The sequence below is a fragment of the Podarcis bocagei genome, assembly GCF_964188305.1.
Source record: "Podarcis bocagei genome assembly, chromosome: 15".
Taxonomy (NCBI): domain Eukaryota; kingdom Metazoa; phylum Chordata; class Lepidosauria; order Squamata; family Lacertidae; genus Podarcis; species Podarcis bocagei.
In genome coordinates this window covers 43,899,962-43,926,287 of record NC_138141.1, presented here as the reverse complement: position 1 = coordinate 43,926,287, position 26,326 = coordinate 43,899,962, and the positions used below count along the sequence as shown (strand labels likewise).

General features: G+C 49.0%; 1 protein-coding gene across 1 annotated transcript in view; it reads left to right on the top strand.

The window, feature by feature from the left end:
* The window catches only part of PIGL (phosphatidylinositol glycan anchor biosynthesis class L), a 40,621-nt gene extending 16,068 nt beyond the window's left edge, over nucleotides 1-24,553 (top strand). Inside the window, exons 3-7 of the mRNA XM_081172210.1 lie at nucleotides 8,262-8,352; nucleotides 13,886-13,953; nucleotides 18,520-18,551; nucleotides 22,465-22,598; nucleotides 24,060-24,553. Of these exons, the coding sequence (XP_081028336.1) occupies nucleotides 8,262-8,352; nucleotides 13,886-13,953; nucleotides 18,520-18,551; nucleotides 22,465-22,598; nucleotides 24,060-24,158 (424 nt within the window). The 3' untranslated portion in view covers nucleotides 24,159-24,553. The remainder of the gene's footprint in view (nucleotides 1-8,261; nucleotides 8,353-13,885; nucleotides 13,954-18,519; nucleotides 18,552-22,464; nucleotides 22,599-24,059) is intronic.
* Nucleotides 24,554-26,326: the final 1,773 nt, after the last annotated feature.

Here is a 26,326-nt window from a genome sequence, read left to right as displayed (position 1 = left end):
CTGTTACTTCCAGGTTGCCGCGGAGCGCAAGCCGAAAATACTCAACTTGAAGCTACTTTAACCTGAGGTATGACTCTATTTAAAAAGCAATTGTGATGAACAGATTACGCTAGTAGGACTGCAAGAAGTTTTGTAAGGTGGATTATTTGAAATACTGCAAGAAAGACTAGGAAGAGAATGATTAGTTAAGGACAGTTAAATGTAGTATAGAAATTAAGAAATGCAGAATAAGTGATAAAGAACGGAAAAATCATCAGAAGTGTTGACGGAAGTCTAAAATATTGTATAAGATGAGAAGATGTTTTGTATGACTGTTGGAACTGATATGTTAAGAAATCAATAAAAATGTATATATATAAAAAAGAGAGATTTCTGCATTGCAGTGAGGTTGGGCTCAATGCCCCTCGGGGGTCTCTTCCAACCCTAGGATTCTATGACTCCCTGCAGCTGACATTCTGAGAGGTAATAATAATTCTATTATTTGTACATAGCTGTCAACCTTCCCTTTTTTGCGGGAAATTCCCTTATTCCAGCGCCGTTTCCCGCTGCTATCCCGGATTGTTAGATATCCCGTAGACTGTCCCCAGGACAGGTAAGGCTGCTGATCCCTTGTTTTCGAGGCCGCTGATCCCTTATTTTCAAATCTGAAAGTTGACAGCTATGTATTTGTACCCCACGCATGGGACTGGGCCGCCCCAGCCACTCCACAGCGGAGCGAGAACAGCCACCATGGCTAGTAGCCATTGACAGCTGTCTCCTCCCCAAACAGAAAACTGCAATTGAATAACTGCGGCATTGGAAATGACAGCGGTCCCTTTGCAAAAGAAGAAAAATCAGCAAAATGGCTTTTTGTTGCCGGAGGATGGGAGCGGGCTCAGAAGGGTTAACGTCTCCTCCCAGCCCTTCCCTGCCTTGCTGGTTTTCTTGATGTGCTGCCAGGAGTCTCCCCCCCCCCTTCCGCCTCCATGTGACTCTTGTAAACAGTTTCCCAACACACACAAAAACCCCATCCTGAATGGGAGGCTTTCCTTGTGGGCCAAAGTTGAGGAACTACATCACGGGGTCCCTGCGGCAACGGGGACAGGAGAGAGGGCCTCGCATGCCAGCGCTGCTCCTGGGGTTACTCTAGATCACGGGAGAGGCAGTTCCTCTTGCGGTTCCTGCGGTTGCGTAATGTTTGCCTTGGAAGGAGGCTGCGAAGAGCCCAGAGGTTGCTTGGCTTGGCGCTCTCCGAAAAGCCTCGTTTCTTCCTCTCCAAGAGAGCTTGGCGGCTTTCGGGCCAGTGGCTCCCACCTTGGGGACGGGCGAATCGGTCCATTTTAGTTCCTCTGCTTGTTTCCCCCACTCCCCATGCAAAATAAAAACAAAAATAAGTCATCCTGAAAGCTCATCGCGAAGTTCTCCAAATTGACATGCCTTCGTATGCAATTTTGCCTAATGCTGACGTGTTTGCAGGGCAGATTTCCCCAATCTAACGCACTTTTGTAAGCTAGGAAGGCCTTTTTAACACAGCCTTTTCAGGGTTAGAAACTCAGGTGTATAAGCTAATCACCAACTTGCACCTTAAACCTAGGTTATGATTGCCACAACCGAATGTCTTAACTGCCTTTTCTTTTTTGGCAATAGATCTTTTCTTCTTTACTTCATTTCTATCCCACTTTATGTTTTAAAGAAAAAAACCTCAGAGCAGTTTACAACACGTTAAAATATCAAATCAAACAATACAGAATAAAACGCTTCAAGGAAAATATTTCAGAGCCTTCTCTAAGTGACGTTTTGCTTTCCCCATATTTATTTACCTGGTGAATTTATAGAGCTGCCCCGTAGCAGAAGTACTCTAGGAAGCCAGTGTGATTCAGTGGTTAAGAGTGTTGGACTAGGACCTGGGAGACCAGGGTTCGAATTCCCACTCAGTCAGGAAACTCACAGGGTGACCTTGAAGTCAGTCACAGCCTCTTCACCTGCCTCACAGGGTTGTTGTCAGGATTAACTGAGCGGGGGGGGGGGTGAACCATGGGCTATAAATGCAATAAATAAGCCCTTCTGCTGAAGAAAACTGGAGGGGGCAGCCAGATGGAGATGTCCCTGTGGTCTCAGTTGAACCTGCACCAGTCGCAAAATGCACCTGTCGCCTGGGAAACTTCCAACACTCCCCAGTATATGCATTTTCATGGGGCACATTATTTGACTGGGGACCTGCACTGCCAAATACTTAGGGGTTCACATTTAGAAGGATGGGTGTGTTTCTGTTCCTTCGAAAAGTGGGTTCAGACCTGGGTTCAAATCCTGGCATTTGCAGGTCTGCCTGGGAATTCCCCGCTGCCTGAAAACCTGAAGAGCTGCTGCCAGTCAGTGCAGACAGGCCTGAGCTAGATGCACCAAGGACCTGACTTGATATAACTCAGCTTCCTATGATATTAAGCGGCCTAATTTCTTCTGATAGTTAAATATGTGTTTGTGTGTAGCTCGCTATCCCTGGTTTCCCAGCCCTTAGACCCACCCTCTCCATTTCTCCTGACCCAGAAGCCTCCCCCCACCCACCCACCACCTTGCCAAACATCCCCATTTCAAGGGCGATGAATATGAACTTGTTCCTGCTGCTCCCTGCTCTCCCGTCAAGGCCTGCGAGGCACCGGCGTCAGATGAACGGCAGATTTCACATTGCGATAAAGGCCTTGTGTCATCTCTGAGAAGAGGATCCCGGCCTCTTGCTGGGAAACGGTGTATATTATTCATGATGATATCGCGTCATGACACAAATCGTTCGAAGGAGCGGATACTTGGATGGTGTCCCGAAAAACAGAGCACAGCCTGGGATTGGGAACAGGTTTCTGTTTTGAGCTGCAGGCTGCCTTTGCAAGAGATGCTCAAGGGAGAGAATTTTTCAGGGCTGCAGAAGGGTCCTGATGCTGTTTTTTTAATTGACAGGCATATTTGAGTTGTTTAAACATTACTGTTACTTCTTGGTTTAGTTTATTCCTGCGTTCCAGGGAGTCGGACTCAGTGACTCGAACTCTACAATTCTATGATTCTAATATTCTAGTTTTAGCCTGTCGTTTACGCCGCTGCCATCTCCTTCCCCTTCCTGCGTTCTCTTCTGTTTTTAGATTGTAGGCCCCTCAGGGCAGAGACCTTGTTCTCTCGTTCTGTGTCAAGCTCTCTGACAGCACTGTGGTCTTTGCAGTGGAAGACAGAGTGCTGCAACCTTTTAAATGGAACCGGCGCCAAGGGCTTCAGGCGATGTTGGAACTGAGTTTTGCTCCAAAGTTCCTCCTTCAAAAAGGAGGAGTTGCTATTCTTTTGTATTCTTGCACTCAAGTGCCATAAAGAGACTCACATTGTAGAAATAAAATAACAAAGACTCAAATGCTCAGCTGAAAGTAGACAGTACAGTCGTACCTTGGTTCTCGAATGGAATCCATTCTGGAACTCCGTTCGACTTCCAAAAATGTTCAGAAACCAAGGCACTGCTTCCGATTGGCTGCAGGAGCTTCCTGCACTCAAATGGAAGTCGCAGAGGCCATGTCAGATGTTCGGCATCCAAAAAACGTTCACAAACCACAACACTCACTTCTGGGTTTGCGGCGCTCGGGAGCCAAAACGTTAGAGTCACAAGGCATTTGAGAACCAAGGTGCGACTGTATTTAAAAGGAACTCGTCCTGCCCATCCCATTTAAGGACAACCACAGCAAAAAGATTATTTTTTGCTCAGCACGTAAAAGCAGACAGGCATTCTTCCTCAGGGACAGGATCCCACAAAGGAGGAGCCACCACTGAAAAGGCATTGATTAATAACGCCACCGTTGCTTCTCAAAGTCAGACTCGCCCAAGATATTTGGAGGAGATCTCAATTGCCTGTTTCAGGATAAAGGTAAAGGGACCCCTGACCATTAGGTCCAGTCATGACCAACTCTGGGGTTGCGGCGCTCATCTCGCTTTACTGGCCGAGGGAGCCGGCGTACAGCTTCCGGGTCATGTGGCCAGCAGGACTAAGCCGCTTCTGGCGAACCAGAGCAGCGCACAGAAACGCTGTTTACCTTCCCGCCAGAGTGGTACCTATTTATCTACTTGCACTTTGACATGCTTTCGAACTGCTAGGTTGGCAGGAGCAGGGACTGAGCAACGGGAGCTCACCCCGTCGTGGGGATTTGAACTGCTGACCTTCTGATTGGCAAGTCCTAGGCTCTGTGGTTTAACCCACCCGCGTCCCAGGATAGGGATGTTTCAGGATAGGGAAACCTTAAAGCTGAAAGTGGCCATTCCAGCCACCGTGGTTCTGAATTACAGGAACTTAGGAAGCTGCCTTCTGTCGAGCCAGACCACTGTTCCATCGGGCTCAGTATTGTCCACACTGACAGGCAGCAGCTCTCCAGGTGGGGGACATCCACCATCCTACCTGTTGGACTGAGATGCTTCCAGGGATTGGGGCCTTCCACAGGCAACGCAGGTGGTCTACCGCTGAGCCAGATCCTTTCCCCAAAGGGGAAAAGCTCTTTGCACCAAGGTGCACCAGTGCCTCGAGCTCTATATTGTCCACACTGACTGGCAGCAGTTCTCTGGGTTTTTGGAAAGGGGTCCTCAGTTCTTTAAGGGGAGGAAGAGAAGCAGGGGCAGGGCAGTGGATGTGTGTGTTGGAGGGGGAGAGAACGTATCCACTGGCTTTAGGGAACATCACATCCCTCTTTCTCCCTCATCTCCCTGCTTCCTGTGACCTTGAGCACCCAAACAGCTGAGCTAACCCAGCCGGTGCTGAATCCCTCACGAGGACCGGAGAAGTTAAATCTGGTTCAGGCTGGCTGCGCAGCTGGGACATTCAAAGCATGCCTTGGATCAGGCCCGTGTGTGTGTGTGTGTGTGTGTGTGTGTGTGTGTGTGTGAGTGTGCTTTTACTAAACACTTGTGCTGTTTCCTCTGTATTATCCATCTCCAACAACGGAGAGAGAATCATAGAATAGTACAGTGGTACCTCAGGTTAAGAACTTAATTCGTTCTGGAGGTCCGTTCTTAACCTGAAACTGTTCTTAACCTGAAGCACCACTTTAGCTAATGGGGCCTCCCGCTGCCGCAGCGCCGCCAGAGCACGATTTCTGTTCTCATCCTGAAGCAAAGTTCTTAACCCAAGGTAATATTTCTGGGTTAGCGGAGTCTGTAACCTGAAGCATCTGTAACCTGAAGCGTCTGTAACCCAAGGTACCACTGTACAGTCAAACCTTGGTTCTCGAATGGCTCCATTTTCGAACCTTTCGTGTCCTGAGCGCCAAAAACCCGGAAGTAAATTCTCCGGTTTTTAAATGTTTTTTGGAACCTGGACATCCTATACAACTTCCACTTGGGTGCAAGGAGCTCTTGCAACCAATCAGAAGCCGCGCCTCGGTTGCTGAACGTTTCAGAAGTCGAACGCTCTTCCGGAACAGATCACGTTCAACAACCAAGGTTTGACTGTAGAGTAGAAAGGGGCCCTGGGGGTCATCTAGTCCAACCCCTGCAAATCAGGTATATGCAGCTGTCCCATGCGGGGATCAAACCTGCAACCTTGGCATTCTCAACACGACGCTCTAACCAGCCAGCTGTAGCCATCTTGGCTACAAGTCGCCATTGATAGCCTCCTCCACGAATTTATCTAATCCTCTTTTAAACCCATCCAACGTGAAGGCATCGCTGCCCTGTGGCTGGGGAAGGGGTTTGGAACTTTCTGAGGAGAGTTGGGGGCCAAATAGAGAGGTTCAGAGGGCCGCATTCAAGCCCCGGTCCTGTGGTTCTCCACCCCTTGTTTTGAGAAAAGATAGGATCCTGTGGAGACTACGTTTTCACCAAAGGGCATTTCGCAGGCTAACCAGCTATAACTTTATCAACGTGATTAACCCACTCCCCAAATCACTCAGGTGAGTTATTGCAGCCCTTGCTCTTTGACGGCAGTTCTGGCTCGCCGTCAACACATCGCCGCGCTCCCAGGGATTTCGGCCCACCGCCTCCAGCTGTCTGTTTCCACTGAACTTGAGTGACCTTCATCTGTTGCATCGCGTCAAAACCTGCCCAGCAGCATATTAGAGGCCCTGCCAGGGCTGCCTCAGAGAAGAGGGCAGGAACCTCAGGCTTCTGGGCCAAATCCAGCCTGCCAGACATCTCATACCCTCCAGCGCTTTGAAGCCAAAATCAGAGACGCCATCTCCCTGCTTTTTATCGCAAGAGCATGGCGGCCATTTGGGTTGCTGTGATCTCATGTGATTTTACGCTGCAGTTCCCCCCCCAACCCCTCCCCACTTTTTTGGGGGGGGGAATTGTGTCCCAAAACCATGGCAACTAAAATGGCCGCTGTTATCTAGCATTGAAAAATGGGGTGTCCCGTTTTTTCCGGGACACTTGCAGGATATGGCATCTCTCTTCAGCCCTACCAACCCTCTCGGGTGCTAAGATCAGCAGAGGGTGCCCTCTTGCTTGTTCCTCCGCCCTCAGAATCTGGGGTGGCAACGGCCTGGAATAGGGCCTTCTCGGTAGTGGCTCCTAAGCTGTGAGACTCCCTCCCCGCACAGGTGTGTCTGGCACCTTCATTATACAGCTTCCGGAGGATGCTGTGGACACAGTTTTGGATGTGTGCATGCGGCAGAGAACCTAGGGACAAGTGACAGGACAGTGACCTTATACCAGGTCAGATTATTTGCCCAACTGGTCCAGGAATGCGTTTTTGGTAGTGGTTCTCCTGTGTCTCCCAACAGAGAAGGATCTCATGATCCTTTTAGCTGGAGATTCTGGGAACTGAGGCTAGAACCTTCTGGGACTGAAAAGAAGATTCCACCTAAACATTAGGAAGAACTTCCTGACAGTAAGAGCTGTTTGACAGTGGAATTTGCTGCCAAGGAGTGTGGTGGAGTCTCCTTCTTTGGAGGTCTTTAAGCAGAGGCTTGACAACCATATGTCAGGAGTGCTCTGATGGTGTTTCCTGCTTGGCAGGGGGTTGGACTCGATGGCCCTTGTGGTCTCTTCCAACTCTATGATTCTAGGATTCTATGATCTCTTTATCCCGACCTTTGGCACCAGAGATGTATGTTTTTAATACCCACCTTAATCATACCCTAGAACTGCCCCGGTTTTCCCTCGGCATTCCCGGAATTGCAGAAGCCATCCCAGCTTCTGATTTGATCCTGGAATGTCCCATTTATCCCCTCCTGTGTTGTCGCCGAGTTCAGGGAGGAGGATGAACTTGCTGCAGCGATGGCACTTATAGCGGTGCTGTGCTCTTGTGTGAGTCAGCTGGCTTCCCCGAGTTCATGGCCCCGAAAGACGCACCCCCGTTTTCATCAGAGGACTGTTGGAGGGTATGCCTCACTTCTGCGATTGTAGATTGTCTTAAACTATGCATAGTACAGTGGTACCTCTGGTTATATACTTAATTCGTTCTGGAGGTCCGTTCTTAACCTGAAACTGTTCTTAACCTGAAGCACCACTTTAGCTAATGGGGCCTCCCACTGCCACTATGCCACTGCCGCACGATTCCTGTTCTCATCCTGAAGCAATGTTCTTAACCTGAGGTACTATTTCTGGGTTAGCGGACTCTGTAACCTGAAGTGTATGTAACCTGAAGCGTATGTAACCCGAGGTACCACTGTATTGTGTTTTAATTTCTGTAACTTGCCCTGGGTTCTTAGGATGAAGAGTGGAATTATTATTATTATTATTATTATTATTATTTATACCGTGCGCATTTGGCTGGATTTCCCCAGCGACTCTGGGCAGCTTCCAACAGAATATTAAAATACAATAGTCTATTAAACATTGAAGGCTTCCCTAAACAGGGCTGCCTTCAGATGTCTTCTAAAAGTCTGGTAGTTGTTTTTCTCTCTGACATCTGCTGGGAGGGCGTTCCACAGGGCAGGCGCCACTACCGAGAAGGCCCTCTGCCTGGTTCCCTGTAACTTGGCTTCTCGCAGAACCGCCAGAAGGCCCTCAGCGCTGGACCTCAGTGACTGGGCAGAACAATGGGGGTGGAGATGCTCCTTCAGGTATACTGGACCTTTGAGGCCGTTTAGGGCTTGAAAGGTCAGCACCAACACCTTGAATTGGGCTTGGAAACGTCCTGGGAGCCAGTGTAGGTCTTTCAAGACTGGTGTTATATGGTCTCGGTGGCCGCTCCCAGTCACCAGTCTAGCTGCTGCATTCTGGATGATGATGATGATTGTGTTTTTTATTATTATTATTATTATTATTATTATTATTATTATTATTATTATTATTATTATTATTGTGTTTATTCTTCTTCTTTGTAGGGATCTTCCAGACCACCCATCTGTCGAGTGGGACACTCAGCTGCTCTCTGCTCTGATCATTAAGCATGTCAAGACCAACCAGATCAACCTGGTAAGATGTAGCCTTGCGTATTCCTTTTGGATATGGATGGGGGGGTGTCACTTGCAGGTCACTCCAGATGTTGTCAGGTTCAAACTCCCAGCACTCAGCATGGCCAGGGGTCTAGGGGCATGGTGGGTGTTGAAGCCCAGTAACATCTGGAGGGCCACAGGTCCCTCCTCCCCAATCTTAGAGCCAGTATTGTCCTACTGAGATTCACGTAGGTAGCCGTGTTGATCTGACGCAGTCAAAATAAATAAAAAAATTGTCCAGCAGCACCTTAGAGACCAACTAAGTTTGTTCTGGGTATAAGCTTTCGTGTGCATGCACACTTCTTCAGATACTCAGACGCACACGAGAGCTTATACCCAGAACAAACTTAGTCAGTCTCTAAGGTGCTACTTAGAGGAAGTGAGAGCTGGACCATCAAGAAGGCTGATCGCCGAAGAATGGATGCTTTTGAATTCTGGTGCTGGAGGAGACTCTTGAGAGTCCCATGGACTGCAGGAAGATCCAACCGATCCATTCTGAAGGAAATCAGCCCTGAGTGCTCACTGGAAGGACAGATCGTGAAGCTGAGGCTTCAATACTTTGGCCACCTCAGGAGAAGAGAAGACTCCCTGAAAAAGACCCTGATGTTGGGAAAGATGGAGGGCACAAGGAGAAGGGGACGACAGAGTACAAGATGGTGGGACAGTGTTCTCGAAGGGACCAGCATGAGTTTGACCAAACTGTGGGAGGCAATGGAAGACAGGAGTGCCTGGCATGCTCTGGTCCAGGGGGTCACGAAGAGTCGGACACGACTAAACGACTAAACAACAACAAGGTGCTACTGGACAATTTTTGTGTGTACATGAGACAGAGAGATGCCTCCTTGTAGATCAGGGATGGGGGAACCTGTGACCCTCCAGATCTTGCTGGACTCTAACTCCCATGAGTCAGCAGGGCCAAAGTTCAGGGATGATGGGAGTTGGAGTCCAGCAAGATCTCATGGCTCACAGCTCCCTCCTGTCTCATCGTAGAACCAGCATTCCCTGATATTGACCTCAGGCAGGTGTCTTTGCTGCACACTTTTTGGTGCTTCCTTGAAACATTTTTTCTCTATCCAAATGTGTAGAAGTCATTGTGTGTTTTATTTCCTTTTGGCTGCTGTGGATGGTAATAGTCTTTTGAAGTTTTTTAGATACCTGTTTTTAACTGTTTTTTATCATCGGGAGTTTTTATGTTTTTGTAAACCACTTAAAGGTTTTCCTACTATCAAGCAGTACGTAAATTTCATTAAATAAATAAAGGGAGACCTCCATACCTCCGCTGGCACTGTTATCACTGTGCGGAAGCTTCTGCAGTCCATTAGTTGATGCCAAAGTGTATTGAAGTGTGTGCCATAGTGATCTCTGCAACTTCCAGGGGGTGGAGCTGCTCCCTTCGCTCTGATGAACCCCCAGCCAAAAACAAGGGTGGGCGTCTGCTCTCAATTTCAGCTGCGAAACTGACAAGCCGGGTGGGTGCACTCTGCGGCCTGATCCATGCGCCGACCCGAGCAGAATTCACAAACGCAAACGCTACTTATCCAGCCCTCTCAGGACAGAGGATGGAGGTGAGGTCAGCTGAGGTGGAAATAGCTTGCGGTGAGCTGGAGGGGGAGATTCCTTAAGAGTCCCTTGCATGATAAGTCTCGCAGATCAGGGAAATCTCTTGTTGACTGAATTCCTCCGCCATCTGCTAATAGCGAGAGCATCTTACAGCCCCAGCAGGTTCTGAGATGAGAAGAGGAATCTGCACAGCGTTGCCTTGTCTGCCTTTCTCCTCCCCGCTCCAGTGGGGTCATAGTTACTCATTCACTCAGATAATAATAATAATAATAATAATAATAATAATAATAATAATAATAATAATAATAATAATGTTTGTTATTTATACCCCGCCCATCTGGCTGGGTTTCCCCAGCCACTCTGGGCAGCTTCCAACAAAACACTAAAATACAATAACCTATTAAACATTAAAAGCTTCCCTAAACAGGGCTGCCTTCAGATGTCTTCTAAAAGTCTGGTAGTTGTTTTTCTCTTTGACATCTGGTGGGAGGGCATTCTACAGGGCAGGTGCCACTACCGAGAAGGCCCTCTGCCTGGTTCCCTGTAACTTGGCCTCTCGCAGCGAGGGAACTGCCAGAAGGCCCTTGGTGCTGGACCTCAGTGTCCGGGCAGAACGATGGGGGTGGAGACGCTCCTTCAGGTATGCAGGACCGAGGCCGTTTAGGGCTTTCAAGGTCAGCACCAACACTTTGAATTGTGCTCGTAAACATACTGGGAGCCAGTGTAGGTCTCTCAGAGGCCTCAAGCCTTGCCTAGGGAACCGCACGACCGACCTTCGTTCAAGCGCAACACCAGGTAATGCAAAGGCGGAGGAAATCTCAGATTTTACACAGTCCAAGCCCAAAGCAGATTAATGGGTGTTTTCGGATGGACAAAGGAAGTTGCCTCATGCCGAATGAGACCGTTCAGAAGGTTTTAAAAGTAAGAACATACGAAGAGGCTGTTGCATCAGCTCAGTGGCCGAATGGTCCAATACCCTGTTCTCCCAGGGGCCGGCCAGAGTTCCACAGATTAACAATGCACCCCACGAACAAGTCCTTTCTTTCATCTGCCCTGCGTCTCCTGACTGTCAGCTTCACTGGATTCCCCACAAGTTTTGTGTTATGAGGGAAGCCAACCAAATTTGTTTTATTCGGCCTGCTCCCTCGCTTTTTGGAGGCTGGAGTCCCGCAGACCATTTCGCTCTTCTGGCTACAAGGCTTCTGCCAGTATCTAAACCCCGACCCCGATGCTCGTTGGAATTCTGAACATTTAAAATAAAAATAAAAATGGGGCCGCTTCATTTGTGAGTTTGGACCTACCCCACCAAAAAGTGGGCGAAGCCATGCCCAATCCTCATTTTGGTCCGCCATCTTGAATCAAAATGGTGCCCAAGCATTGGCAGAGACCACCCCCCTCACCTTGAGAGTGTGGTGGCGATATCTCCAGAGGAGGCCCTAGCAGATGGCGTCGTTTTGACGTCTGCCGCCCTTGGCCTCCCGTTTGAAAAGGATGGGCAAGCTATCAACTTCATAAATAGCTCAACAATTGAGATATTTGTAGAATAAATTTGGAAGAAATTCTTCCAACTTTCCTTCTTCTTTTTTCTCTCTTTTGTTCTTTTTTTAATATATATGTGTGCTTATCTGAAATATATATGTATTTGCAATATTTTGCTTATATTTTGTAATAATTATGTTAAATTAATGAAATACATAAATAGATAAACAAAAAAATATATATTTTAAAACCCTCGACCGTGGGGGTGAGGCACTGAGGCGGCGGCTGTGCTGAGATTGGGTTTGTGCCAGGCAAGAGCAGGAAAGAGCCCTCTCAAAAGCCGGCCACACCTCTCCTCCTGGGCTTTTCTTGGGGTGCTCTGCCTGTTCCCCTGCCTCTTTGCAGAGCAGTGTGTGTGTTTGTGTGAAGCCCTTCCTGGCAGCAGGGTGGAGACCTAGCTGGTAGGGAAGGCCAGGCAGCAAAGCCTTTGATCCTCCCTCTCTGCCCTTTCCCCTACTCTCTGGGCGGCCCTGTCTCTTCTTGTGCAAGCGGGGAGGTGCCTGCGCCAGGGCAAAGCTGCTCCTCGTCACCCAAGGAGTCAAACCGGACCAGCAAGGAAGGAGGGAGGTGCTCTTCTTCTTCTTCCTTTCCTTTGCAGGAGCTGGGATAGCTCAGTCGGCAGAGGGCAAGGTGCATCATCTTAGGGTCCTGGGTTCGAGTCCCGCGCCGGGCAAAAAAATATTCCTGGGCTGCGAGGGGTTGGACTTGATGACCCTCGTGGTCCCTTCCAACTCTGCCGTTCTGTGATTCTGTGAAGTCTACCGTGTTTTCCCCTGCCAGCCAAGGAGTGGTCCAGCGTCCTTGGCCACACCCTCTGACACATAATGCATCAGGGCAAATTTCCTCAATTTTCATTTCCTCAAGTTTGCCCCTTTTCCACATCTGTGTTTTAAGAACTTAAGGGTAGCGGGGAAAGTCCCAGAACGAAACAGACGACTTAGAGGGGCTAAATCCATAACCTTCTCAGTTACTTAATTTGTTTTGCAGTTCTTTCCCTTCAGATCTCCACTGTCTGTTGGATACCTAAACACTTTTGGCCTTTAGCTTTAAAACTTATCAATCACCACTTTTGGTCTTCTAGATTGCTCTCTATGTATTTTAAAGCCCTTCACAGCCTAGGACCCCCGTACCTACGGGACCGCCTCTCCCGTTGTGTATGTTCTGTTTGTTACACGCGTGAGAAAATGTCAATAAAAACCATTACTTTCTGTGGGCCTGCTCTGGTTAAAACTTAGAATGTAAGAAGAGGCTGGCAGGATCTGTTCCAGCATCCCATTCCCCACGGGAAAGCCCACAAAGAGGGCCTGAGTTCAAGAACAACTCTCCGCACTTCCAATTCCCAGCAGCTGGTATTCGGAGGAAGGCTGCTCTCTGGCCGCGGGGGGGGGGGGGGGCGGGCAACCTGGCCATTGTGGCTACTAGCCACCTCTCATAGAGTTCACGAATTCATCTAAACCTCTTTTAAAGCCATCCATGTAGCTGACTGTCATTACAGTGGTACCTCAGGTTACATACAATCTGAAGAGAAACCAGAGTATCAGGTTACATACACTTCAGGTTACATATGCTTCAGGTTACAGACTCCGCTAACCCAGAAATGGTACCTCGGGTTAAGAACTTTGCTTCAGGATGAGAACAGAAATTGCACGGTGGCAATGGGAGGCCCCATTAGCTAAAGTGGTGCTTCAGGTCAAGAACAGTTTCAGGTTAAGAACGGACCTCCGGAACGAATTAAGTACTTAACCCGAGGTACCACTGTATATCCTTGTGGCAGCAAGTTCCATAGTTTAACGGCAAGCTGTGTGAAGAAGCTCTTTCTTTTATCCTATTCTATGTCCTGTTTTGCAGGGCTTTCACCTCCAACACAGGTTATATACCTTTCAATAAACTGAATGGGAATCAGGGTCCAAAGACCTCGAGATAGCATCTCCTGACACCCTGAAATCGGATCCTTCAGGGCATATAGCGTCCAAACACTCCCTGCCCAAATCACAGCTGTCTTTATTTTACTATCTGCCACAGTGGGAGAAAAAGGAAACTGGACCCAATCCACCATAAAGACCATCTCTATCAGGGTGGCTCTCCAGTCCTTGAACTGTTTCCAAAACAGCTGGTGGGGTAGAATAAGAACTAATTTTTCACCTGACAAATTGGTGCCCGAGTTTGCTGCTTCTTTTCTCGTCCTCTGCCCTCCCCATTGCCCTTTCCTTTTCTGCCATGTCTTTTAGACTGCTAGCTTGTATATAAGGAATGTCTTGTATCGGTTGACTGTATGTAAGCTGCTCTGGGAGCCGTTTTTGACTGGAGGGTGGGTTTAAAATGCTCTAATTTTAAATATATAAATATATTTTAAAGTATTGGACTGTATAAATCCTTCCTTCCTTACTCTCCTTTTCTCTTCCCTCCCCGCACAGGTAGTGACCTTTGACGCGAGAGGAGTGAGCGGTCACCTGAACCACAAATCCCTTTACGCCGCTGTCAGGTACAGTCTTCCTATCATTCGGCAAGCAAGGGTGGTTCATTCTGGGGACACTTAAGACCCTCCCCCCCATCCCATCTACCCAAGACCTTGGAAAGTCTCAGCTGCTGGCAATAATCCTATTCATTCCATGGGCTGTGTCCCTCCTGGTGTGACACCCCACAGAGCCACAGCGAGCCACGGTAGACAATAGTGAGCTAGGTGGACCAGGGATCCAATTCGTTTTGAGGCAGTTTCCTGTTTATATTACCTCTCTACTAATTACCACCTGGACTAGAAACCTGCTTTCTAGGGGGAAAGCCACAGATCAGTGGCAGAACATCTGCTTTGCATAGATAGATAGATAGATAGATAGATAGATAGATAGATAGATAGATAGAGATAGAAAGAGAGAGAGAGACGTCCACCCCCATTGTTCTACCTGGACACTGAGGTCCAGCTCTGAGGGCCTTCTGGTGGTTCCCTCGCTGCAAGAAGCCACGTTACAGGGAACCAGGCAGGCGGTCTTCTCGGTAGTGGCACCTGCCCTGTGGAACGCCCTCCCACCAGATGTCAAAGAGAAAAACAACTACAGTGGTACCTCGGGTTACATACGCTTCAGGTTCCAGACTCCGCTAACCCAGAAATAGTGCTTCAGGTTAAGAACTTTGCTTCAGGATGAGAACAGAAATTGTGCTCCGGCGGCGCGGCAGCAGCAGGAGGCCCCATTAGCTAAAGTGGTGCTTCAGGTTAAGAACAGTTTCAGGTTAAGTACAGACCTCCGGAATGAATTAAGTACTTAACCCGAGGTACCACTGTACCAGACTTTCAGAAGACATCTGAAGGCAGCCCTTTTTAGGGAAGTTTTTAATGTTTAATAGGTTATTGTATTTTAATATTCTATTGGAAGCCGCCCAGAGTGGCAGGGGAAACCCAGCCAGATCATTATTATTATTATTACTATTATTATTTATTCTCTGCCTAACCATGGGTGATTGGGAAAGGAGCCGGAGAGGCAGTGCTATTTTTCTAGAAAAAGAGGTGCCGGAATTCACACTGAACACTTCCCTTGTCCTATTATAATGGCAATGGTGCCCCCCTGAGAGGTGCAGGAAGTGAGCTCTGGTGATTTTTGGCTGGGGAAGAAATCCCAGGGAGAGGAAATGTATATCTGTGTGTATAGAGAAAGTGTGTGTGTGTGTGTGTGTGTGTGTGTGTGTGTACCTTCCACTCACCAACCCTATCAACCCTTTCCCCCTATCCCTGACCAATCTCCCCCCTTTAAAAGCTCGCTCACCCCCTCACCTATCAATCCACAGCTCACCCCCAAAGCCCTGCCAGCTCTTAAAGCAGCAGGGAAGTGTGCCATGCCCCGGGAAGGGGCTCCAGCCTGCCATTCTTCCGCATGCTGCAATACGTGACGGCGCCATACATTCTTATTTCTATAGGAAGATATACGGAGAAGAAGAGAGGAGAGGGGAGAGTGTGTCTGTGAAAGTTCCCTGTGTATAGCATTCCCTGGATCAGGAAAGGCTGCCCCAGTTTCACTCTCCACACACACACACACACACACACACACACCCCACACCAGCCGCAGCCGAGGCCGAACTCTAAAAACAAACATTCCCAAAATGGCAACGCCGCAGAGCTAAGCTGGCTGCAACCTCTCCCCTCTTTGGCCCGGCTCCAGCCCTCGCCACTCTTGTCTTTCAGGGGGGAGTGGAAAAGGACTGAAACTCTCTCCCTCTCTCTCCCACCCCCCTGCCCCCCTCTCTCGTCTATGTCTGCAAAAGCTGCCCAGCTCAGTCCATTCCCATCTATAGTCTTAAAAGGACAGGATGATCGCAGTGGGGAAGGGTCTCTGCATTCCCCCTCGCTGGCTAGAAAGCAGCTGTGATCCTGCCCTGCGGCTCCTCCGCCAGGCAGCCTCTCTGAATTAGCCGCCACAAGAACCTACGTGCTGCCTTACAGGCCAGGTTGCCAGGTCTAGCCCAGTGTAGTCGACACTGACCGGCAGCAGCTCTCCAGGGTTTCATGCAGCGGACGTCCCCAGCCCCACAGTACTGGGGAGGGGAGGTTTTGAACCTGGGACCTTCTTCATGCAAAGCGGTCGCTCTATGAATGTGCCCCAACCCTGAGAAATAAAACAAGATTCTAGACCTCTTGGTTCTCAGTTCGTGGGGACTTCAGGAGCTGCCTTATGCAGAGCCACAGAGGCCTACCTAGGGTCCCTTGTGCCCTTGGCAAGGAGCTACGTTGGCACCCCCGCTGCAAAAAAATTCCCTTTCCCATAAGAGCCACATTAGAAATTGCAACTTTTTATGCAACCCAAGTGCTGTTTATTTCATTTATAAGAGATTTCTCACCCACCCTCCAGCCTAAGGCCCCAGGGCGGGTTGTTGTAATAATAATAATAATAATAATAATAATAATAATAATAATAATAATAATAATAATTTTATTTATACCCCACCCTCCCCAGCCAAGACCGGGCTCAGGGCGGCTAGCACCCAAATTAAAACAATTGATTGAAATACAACTTAAAAACAAGATTAAAATACAACATTAAAATACAAGCCTCATTTCAGTGGAAACTCAAATCAAAAGCTTTTTTGGGGATGAAAACGTCAAGTCTTCACCAAGGCTAACTATCCAATTAAGCAAGAAGCCCCTATCCACCCCTGGCTTCCCTCCTCACCCGGTGACACACCATTTTGAACCACTGCAATAAGGATTTCTTTCCATTATTGCGCAGAGTTCAGTAACTCTCTGGGTCTCTCTCTCCCCCCCCCCCCGCCTGCCTAATCACACCCCACCCTTTTTGGCTGCAAGGGACAATGGTGTAACTTGCAAAAGGCAAGCTGGAAAGAGCAGCTGTGAGGTCGCTGCTGCCCCTGCTGCCCCCTACTGGCCTTCCGTGGAGCAGAACAACACGGGAAGAACTGGATGAGGCCAAGTGGGGGACCAACCACCTGGGATTCCAGCATCCTATTCTCATAGTGTCCAGCCAGAAGCCACTATAGGAAACCTGCAAGAGGGAGCCCTCTCTCCCCGCCTGCGGTTTCCAGCATTGACACACAGAAGACTGTGGAGGGCAGAGCACAGCTATCTCCTCCTGCGTGAATTTGCCTCATCCTCTATTAAAGCCATCCAGACTGACGGCCATCACTGCTTCCAGTGGGAGGGAGTTCCACAGTATAACTAAGCATGAATAATAATAATAATAATAATAATAATAATAATAATAATAATAATAAATTTTATTTATATCCCACCCTCCCCAGCCAAGACCGGGCTCAGGGCGGCTAACATCAAATATAAAAACAATTGATTAGAATACAGCTAGCTCAAAAAACCAAAATTAAAATACAACATTAAAACGCAGCCTCATTTCAGTGGAAGCCCAGATCAAAAACTGTTTGCGGGGACAAAAAGGTCAAATATTCACCAAGGCCAGCTATCCAGACTGGTCCTACATGGGCCAGAAAAAAGCCAGGGAAGTCCCCAGATAGGGGTTCATCACAGAAGGAGAAAGGAGAAAGGAAAGAGGGGGAGGGGATCAAGTTGATTCCAAGCCAAAGGCCAAGCGGAACAACTCTGTCTTACAGGCCCTGTGGAAAGAAATCAGATCCCGCAGGGCCCTGGTCTCATGAGACAGAGCGTTCCACCAGGCCGGGGCCAGTACTGAAAAGGCCCTGGCTCTGGTTGAGGCTAATCTGACTTCCTTAGGGCTGTGTGTTTGTGTCTGTAAGAAGCTGCTTTGGATCACAGAGCTGGAGAGCTGAAGGGCTGCTTTCTCTGGCATTTGTATCCCTCCCTTCTTCGACGGAATTTGAGGCATGATGATAATAATAATAATAATAGTAATAGTAATAGTAATAGTAATAATAATAATAAATTTATTTATACCCCGCCCATCTGGCTGGGCTCCCCCAGCCACTCTGGGCGGCTTCTAACAAAATATTAAAATACCGTAATACATCAAACATTAAAAGCTTCCCTAAACATTGAGGCATGTGTGTTTTCCTCGTGTTTCGTCCTCACAACAGCCCTGTGTGGTAGGCTTGCCCACTGCACGTTGCCTGGCCCAGCAGTCTTTACTGCTGGGGGGGGGTTTCAAAAGGAGAAGGATCCCTGACCCTGCTTTGCACGCAAGATCATTTCCCCTGGCTCATTTTCCTTGAACTTTGATCGCGGCTCCTGTTCGTCTGGACGGCGCGCAGAGAATGATGTGCGTAGAAACTAACCTACTGTACAAAAATTTACATGGGTTGCCCCGCCCACTTTTGCCTCTGGCCCCACCCACCAGCGCCATGTGGCCCTCGGAAGGTTTCCCAGAAGAAAAGTCGGCCCTCGGGCTTGAAAAAGTCTCCCTAACCCAACAGTTTTTGTTTTTTTTAAGTTTGATTAATGCAGGTCAGTCAGATTAACCATTTGTTGACAAACCGGTGTCACCGAGAGATTTTAAAAGTTTTAGTCCTCCAAGAGGGCTGCACTGCTTGATGAGTGAGACTTTGCAATTCCGTTAAAGGTAGCTGGATTCAACCCCACGCGGTGTTTACTCACCCCTGTTCTGTTTGTATTTTGCAGGCACCTGCATTCCGAGAAGAAGTTTCCAGAAGGTGTTTATCATTGCTTATTTATTTATTATTGGGGGATTTTTCCTGGCCATTTTTTAAAAAGACATCCAGTACAACTGCAGATTGCACATAGTCGTCTGGTGCAAAGAGAAGGACACACAAACACACAGCGCACCCAACACATAACTGTGCAACTCACAGCTGCAGGATATAACGGTGTTGGATGGCTTAGGCAATATTTTTGAGTGCTTGGTTGATTGCATTTATACCCCTTTTTTTTTTCCAAGGCGGCAGATACACAGTTCTCCCCGTTCCTCATTTAATCCCCAAAACAACCCTACAAGGTAGGTTAAGCTGAGCTTCATGGCTGAGTAGGAGAAGAATCCGTACAATTATAGATTATTAATGAAATAATTGAACAAATTTGCTGCCCTTTACTGATGTTCCAAAAGGCATGGTCCAAAGGGGCCTGGCCCACCTCGCCCAACAACAGAGCCGGCTCAGGGTGGGTGAGATTCGGCCGCCTGTCTGCAAAGTGCTGCCTGGGGTCAGGTGGGTACCCTGACCGCCACCGGCATCCCCTCCCAAACCACAGGCTCCCCTCAGCGCTGCTCCGCCACCGAGGCAGCCGGCCGCCGCCCACGACTCCTCCGATTGACGTCACCCTCTTCCCTGACCCACAATCGCCCAAGGCCCAGGGAACGCCCGCCTGCCCGCTTTAGGCTAAGCTGATTCCAAATATAGCTGCCGTTCCCGGCAGGTCTTAATTTGATCTGGCAGCCATGAGAGGCTGTCACATTAGGAGGGCTTAAGTGGGGGCCTTGGAGGGGGGCAACAGTGACGTCGGGGCCTGGAGGGCAGCCGACCCAAAGCGCGTCTGTCCGCGGGAACCACCTGCTCCTGTGCCTTCCTGCAAATCCCAAAATCCACCTGAGCTGTTGAGAGCTGAAGAAAGGAGCGCTTGCTATTTTCCGAGACGCCTCTTGCTTTTTGGCTTCCCGGCTCGCTCCACAAACAGAAGGGACTCACGCAAAAATATTCCCTCTGTCTCATCAATTCCTCCCCCCTGCAATTCCAGCTTCTGTCACTCACCCCCCCCCAAATCTAACTTTCAAGGCAGCAAAGGGGGCCTTTGATCCAGTGTATTAACGCAGCGCCTGCTGTCCCAGAGGATACGTCTGGCGCAGGAAGTCCTTGCCCTGTCCCCAACCCCATATTTGAGATCTTAGAGCAGTGGTAACAAGCCTCTTTCAAACCAAGGGCCACATTCCCTCCTAGCAAACCTTCTGAGGGCCACATGACGGTGGTGGGCGATGCCAGATGCCAACATGGGAGGAGCAAGGAATGTCAATCTGACCTTTAACAGGAGGCACATTTAGCCTCCCAAGTCAGGCGAAAACAATGAAGGAGGTTGCGAAGCAGGGCATGGCCTGGGGAGAGCCCAAGGGCCACATAGAGAGGGCTGCAGGGCTACATTTGGATCCTGGGGCCTAGGGGTCCCCATCTCTGTGTCTAATGGGCTAAGGTAAAGGGACCCCTGACCATTAGGTCCAGTCGTGGCCGACTCTGGGGTTGCGGCGCTCATCTCGCTTTACTGGCCGAGGGAGCCGGCGTACAGCTTCCGGGTCATGTGGCCAGCATGACTAAGCCGCTTCTGGCGAACCAGAGCAGCGCACAGAAACGCCATTTACCTTCCCGCCAGAGTGGTACCTATTTATCTACTTGCACTTTGACGTGCTTTTGAACTGCTAGGTGGGCAGGAGCTGGGACTGAGCAATGGGAGCTCACCCCGTCGCGGGGATTCGAACCACTGACCTTCTGATCAGCAAGTCCTAGGCTCTGTGATTTAACCCACAGCGCCACCCGCGTCCCTAATGGGCTAAGGCAGCACCCCCAAAAAGTTACGAGAGTAATTAAGAAACAGTCACTTTGAAACAGTGCCACAAGTCATGGGTTAAGAAGCAGCTTGACACAGATTCCAGGGCCTTCTTAGAAGCCAGTCAAGGAGGAGCCCTTTGTGGGGCCACCACCACATGCACGAAAAAGACCCCGTCCCTCGTGCCCCAAAATGCAATATGCCCAGATGGCTGGACCATGGCTTGGGCTTCTGAGGCTGGTCTTGAGACCAGGGGAAGTTCACCTGGGATGCCACGCAGCTCTTATCAGAGTCGACCTCTTAGAATGAATGGACCAAAGTTAGTCGTACCCATTGGTTTCACTGTGTCTGCTGAGCGGGATTAGCATTGGGTGCAACCCGGGGGTGTTTCAGATAGCCTGGCCCCAGATCTATTAAGTCCTGAATGTTGTTTACACCGGGCCAAGTTCAACATGCTACTCTTAGTACATGAAGCCCTTAACAGCTTGGGACCAGTTTACCTGCAAGATCGCCTTACCCAATCTAGTCCGACTCGATACTTTGATCTGCAGAATGGGTGCACTTACAAGTGCCATAAAATGCCCATCCACATTTGTAAGAAATGGGCCTTTGAGTGAGGCAGTGCCTGCACTTTGGAACTCCCTGCCTTTTGATAGCAACCGGGCCCCTTCGCTGTACCCTTTTCGGCACCTGCCAAAAATGTCATTGTTTAGGCGAAGTTTAGGTGTTGTTTTAGCTTATCACCGGGTTTAATTATTTTCCTGAAGGTTTCAAACGGTTGGGGGGGGGTTTCACAAATTCTTTTTGTAAACCGCTTTGAGGTTTTCTTTACAGGCCTTGGCTGGGGAGGGCGGGGTAGAAATAATAATAATAATAATAATAATAATAATAATAATTATTATTATTATTATTATTATTATTATTATTATTATTATTATTGCCAAGTTGTCTATAAGACAGATAAAACGATGTTGCATTTGCAGAGAATGTCACAGCAGCAAAGGGAAAATCTTACAGCACCCCAGTATGGGTGGCCTGGCAGCCAGAGACAGGGGTAGTCTGGGGGAAATGTGGGTGAGGGGAGCAGGTGGGGTGTCCCTTTTCATCCTAGCAAGAGCAGCGCCATGCCTGGAGCTTGCAAATCACCTCCCAGAGTCAGATTTGGCCAGTTCAGCGTCAGACAGCGCCATCTGTTGGGAATGTCCATTTATGACATGCCATGGGACGCAGCATCCCAAGGGAGCAGCGATGCTGGCGGCCTAGAGCAGCCACTGCTGACCTGGCGCCCTCCAGCTGCCTTGGACTACAGCTCCCACCAGCCCCAGCCGTCCTGGGAGTTGTAGTCCAAAGCGCCTGGAGCTTGGCGAAGGCTTGACTTGGAGGGCATCTTCAGGGAGGGCTGTAAATGACCCCCTAGAGCAGGGGCCAGCAAACTTTTTCAGCAGAGGGCCGGTCCACTGTCCCTCAGACCTTGTGGGGGGCCGGACTATATTTTTTGGGGGGGGGACTGAACAAATTCCAATGCCCCACAAATAACCCAGAGATGCATTTTAAATAAAAGCACACATGTTAAATACTCATGTTAAAAACACGCTGATTCCCGGACCGTCTGCGGGCCGGATTTAGAAGGCGATTGGGCTGGATCCGGCCCCCGGGCCTTAGTTTGCCTACCCATGATCTGGACACTAGACTTCTGTTGATGCAGCCCAGAATAGCATTGGCCTTTTTTGCTTCTGCAGCACTGACTCAAGTTCAGCTTGACAGGTTTTATTGGTTATCGTAGCTTTGCATATTTTTGCGGTGGTGTTTGGTCTTGCACCTGACACAGAGTGTGAATCCTAGGAAGGAAGAAACTGAACTCAGTCGGGCTTCCTTCCAAGTAGAGCATTGTGCCAGAGAAACCTACTGGAATAATACTATTCACTATCACACTTGCAGCTATCCCATCTAAGGCTAAAATCTCCTGCCCACTTAATCTGGTTGGAAGCCCCACCTGAACACCATCGAACTTACTGCCAACTAAACGCAGAAAGCTAGCTGGATCTCACCGGCTCTTTATTCTCTGTTTCCCCCACCCAGGTTGCCAGGTCCTCACCCTGGAGACGGTGAACCTTTTCCGCAAGTATATCTCCATCCTCGACGCCCCCATCAGTTACCTCCAGAGCCCAGATGTCCTGGTTGTGTTGGCAAGAAAGGATGCAGACTTAGCCAAGGTGAGAGCCATAGGATATCCAGAGTTCCTAGTGCAGCCCATTCCAATCATCATCATCATCATTATCATCATCATCATCATCTTCCCACCCACCCAGCAGCCTTAAAAATGAACTTGAGGTTCTCAAGAGTTGCTGCTGTTTTTCAAGACAACCAGCCATCTGCACAGTCCCTTCTGCAAACACTGGTTCTACTATGCTCAAAACGAAGGGCAGGGAACCTCAGGGGCCAAATGTGGCCCTCTACAGCTGTCCAATCTGGACCTAGGGTGCTCCCCAGGGCACCCCATGCACCAGCCTTGCTTTGCCCCCTTCTGAGTGCTTTTGTCGGCCCATACCCTCATTTAGGTGATGTGGGGCTGTTTTCTGACAGAGCAGGTGGTGGGTAACCTCAGGCCCATGGATGTGGCCCTCCAGGCCTCTCTATCCGGCCCTTGGCATTCTCCCCAGGTCATGACTCTCATCACCCTTGTTTTGTGATCTCCTCTAGTGCTTTGGCCTGCTTGGGATGTGTCTTGAGCTGTGATAGCGGCTGGATTCAGATAATTACGTGCATCTATGCGTGTGTGCATGAGACAGACACACACAGAGAGAGAAACCTCTGATTTTGAGCAACTTGCGCTCCTTCGCTAGGAGAGGAGGGATATAAATGCAATAAATCGTAATAAAGACTAGAATGCAGCCCACTGCACAAGAGGCCAAACTCACACCCAGGGCCCCGCCCACTTTTTGCCTCTGGCTCCCACACCACCCGCATGTGGCCCCTGTAAGATTATCTGGGAGAAATGGGTTGCAAAAAGCTTACTCGATTTAGATGAAGGTTGTATTAGAATCCCAACCCCAAGAGTACAGTCGTACCTTGATTCTCAAATGGAATCCAGAATTCTGTTCGACTTCTGAAAACGTTTGAAAACCAAGGCGCGACTTCTGATTGGCTGCAGGAGCTTCCTGTAGCCAATCGGAAGCCGTGGAAGCCCCGTCGGACGTTCGCGTTCCAAAGAACGTTCAAAAACCGGAACATTCACTTCCGGAATTGCGGCGTTCGGGAGCCAAAATGTTCGAGAACTAAGCTGTTTGACAACCAAGGTACGACTGTGTGTGAAACAGAAGAGGTCAGACGATTTGCCTGTTGAGGCCTCTATTGTCTCCTCTGACTGGCAGCAACTCTCCAGGGCAGATCTTTCCTCTCCTCTCCTACCAGAAACCCTTTTTAACTAAAGGAAATGGACTGTGTCAAATGCTTGGGAGAAGAGAGAGGTTTTAAGCGGGTGCCGGAAGTATCTTAATGTTGGTGCTGGGCAGACCTCACTGGGGAAAGCTTTCCACAGAACCAGGACAGGGGCAGCAACCAAACAGGTGAGGGAAGAGAAGGTCTGCTTCACCCAAGGCGTCCCGCCGATTCCTCTGTCGGCCTAACCCCAAGTCGCAATTTAAAAAGAGGGTGTTGTTCTCTTGTCCTTCCAGAGAGCCATGCAGTGCCACCGCAGCCAACTCCTCTGGTTCCGACGCCTCTACCTGTTCTTCTCGCGCTACGTGGTGATCAACTCGCTTCGCAGCCTCTGACAGGGAAGGGCCTTTTTCTCTCAGGATGCTTGGGAGGCTGGCTGGAGCGAGAGAGGCTGGAGGAGAGAAGTCCTCCTTAAAACTCTCACTGAGTGCACAAGGTCTTTCCATCCCGCTGACGCAGTCTGGTTGAGATGACGGATGTCCGAAAAACTAAGCACTCATCTGTGCCTGTTTCTGTGAAGGTGAGCAAGACAGAACTTTACAAGGCAACATAGATTATACAAGAGATGGGCACCAAAGGAGAGGATTTATTCCGGAAGGACTTCACTTTGCAGATGTTTACAGTGTGCCATCTTTTTTCCAAAGTCTCTTTTTATCATTCCACTTATGCACCACTTCCTGTAAAAGCACCTCAAAGCGATTTAGCAATAAATGGACACAGTTGCTGAAAAGTGCGGCCTCCCCCAGGCAATTAAGCAAAGTCCCAAGTGGCGTGTATGGAAGACTCAGCTCAAACCTCTCTTTGCCTTGAACTTTGGTGGATGGGCCTTGGGTCAGTCAGCCCTTCTCAGCCAGACAGGCTCACGTGGGGATGAAGTGGGAGCACCTTTTGCGTGCTGAACTTCTTGGAGCAAGGATGGGATATGTAGTGCTTTCTAGATGCCTTTGGACTCCCAGCTCCCATCATCCCCAACACCTGAGGCTAAGCAACAGCCCTGTGGAGGACTGAAGGTTCCCCAAAATGTGTTTTTAGAGCCGGGCGTGGTATAATGCGGCCTAGGACCCACGTACCTAAGGGACCGCCTCTCCCAGTATGCCCTGTGGAGGACCTTAAGGTCCACAAATGACAACACCTTGGAGGTCCCAAGTCGCAAAGTGGTTAGGGTGGTCTCAACTAGGGCCAGGGCCTTTTCAGTACTGGCCCCGACTTGGTGGAACGCTCTGTCACAAGAGACCAGGGCCCTGCGGGACTTGACATCTTTCCGCAGGGCCTGCAAGACAGAGCTGTTCTGCCTGGCCTTTGGTTTGGACTCGGTCTGACCCTTATGTTTCCCTCCCCTTATGGTCTTGATCTATTGGGTACTTTTTAAATGAGGCTGCATTTTAAATTGCATTTTAACCTGTATTTTAAATTGGTTCCCCCCCCCATTATGTTTTTACTGTGATTTTATTGGTGTTAGCCACCCTGAGCCCGGCTCTGGCCAGGGAGGGCAGGGTATAAATAATTCATTTTATTTTATTTTATTTTTATTATTACGGTCACTAGAGTGGGAGAGACCCGAGTTCAAATCCTACTCAGCTAGGAGGCTTTCCCTCTCCCTGGGTGGCCTCTGGCCATCTGCTGTGTCTCTCGGCCCAGTCTACCTCGCAAGGTTGTGGCGATGAGAAAATGTGGAGAACCAGGTACGTCACCTGAGGAAGGGTGGGGTAAGAATGCAAACCGACGTTTAGCCAGTCTGTAAATAAATAGATGAAAATGTGATAAAGCAGACATGATTTTAACTCACTAAGATTGCAGGAGCCACACTGAGGCCCTGGCCTTCAACCACTACATTATTTGAGAGGCTCCCTTATTTATATCGATGTCCTCACACGCAGCATGTGCCTCAAGTCTCTCACTGATTTCAGCCTCCACCTTTGCCTTATGGAGGCCCGAGGTCCAATAATAATAATAATAATAATAATAATAATAATAATAATAATAATAATAATAATAAATTATTTATTATTTATACCCTGCCCATCTGGCTGGGTTTTCCCCAGCCACTCTGGGCGGCTTCCAACAAAACACTAAAATACAATAACCTTTTAAGCATAAAAAGCTTCCCTAAACAGATGTCTTCTAAAAGTTTGGTAGTTATTTTTCTCTTTGACATCTGGTGGGAGGGCGTTCCACAGGGCGGATGCCACTACTGAGAAGGTCCTCTGCCTGATTCCCTGTAACTTGGCTTCTCGCAGTGAGGGAACTGCCAGAAGGCCCTCGGCGCTGGACCTCAGTGTCCGGGCTGAATGATGGGGGTGGAGACACTCCTTCGGGTATACTGGACTGAGGCCGTTTAGGGCTTTAAAGGTCAGCACCAACACTTTGAACTGTGCTCAGAAACATACTGGGAGCCAGTGTAGGTCTTTCAAGACCATCTGGTTCCTGTGTATTTCCACAAGGCACACCAAAGAATGTAGGAAACTTCCTTGGATTTAAGTTTGCGTAGCTCATTATTGTCTAC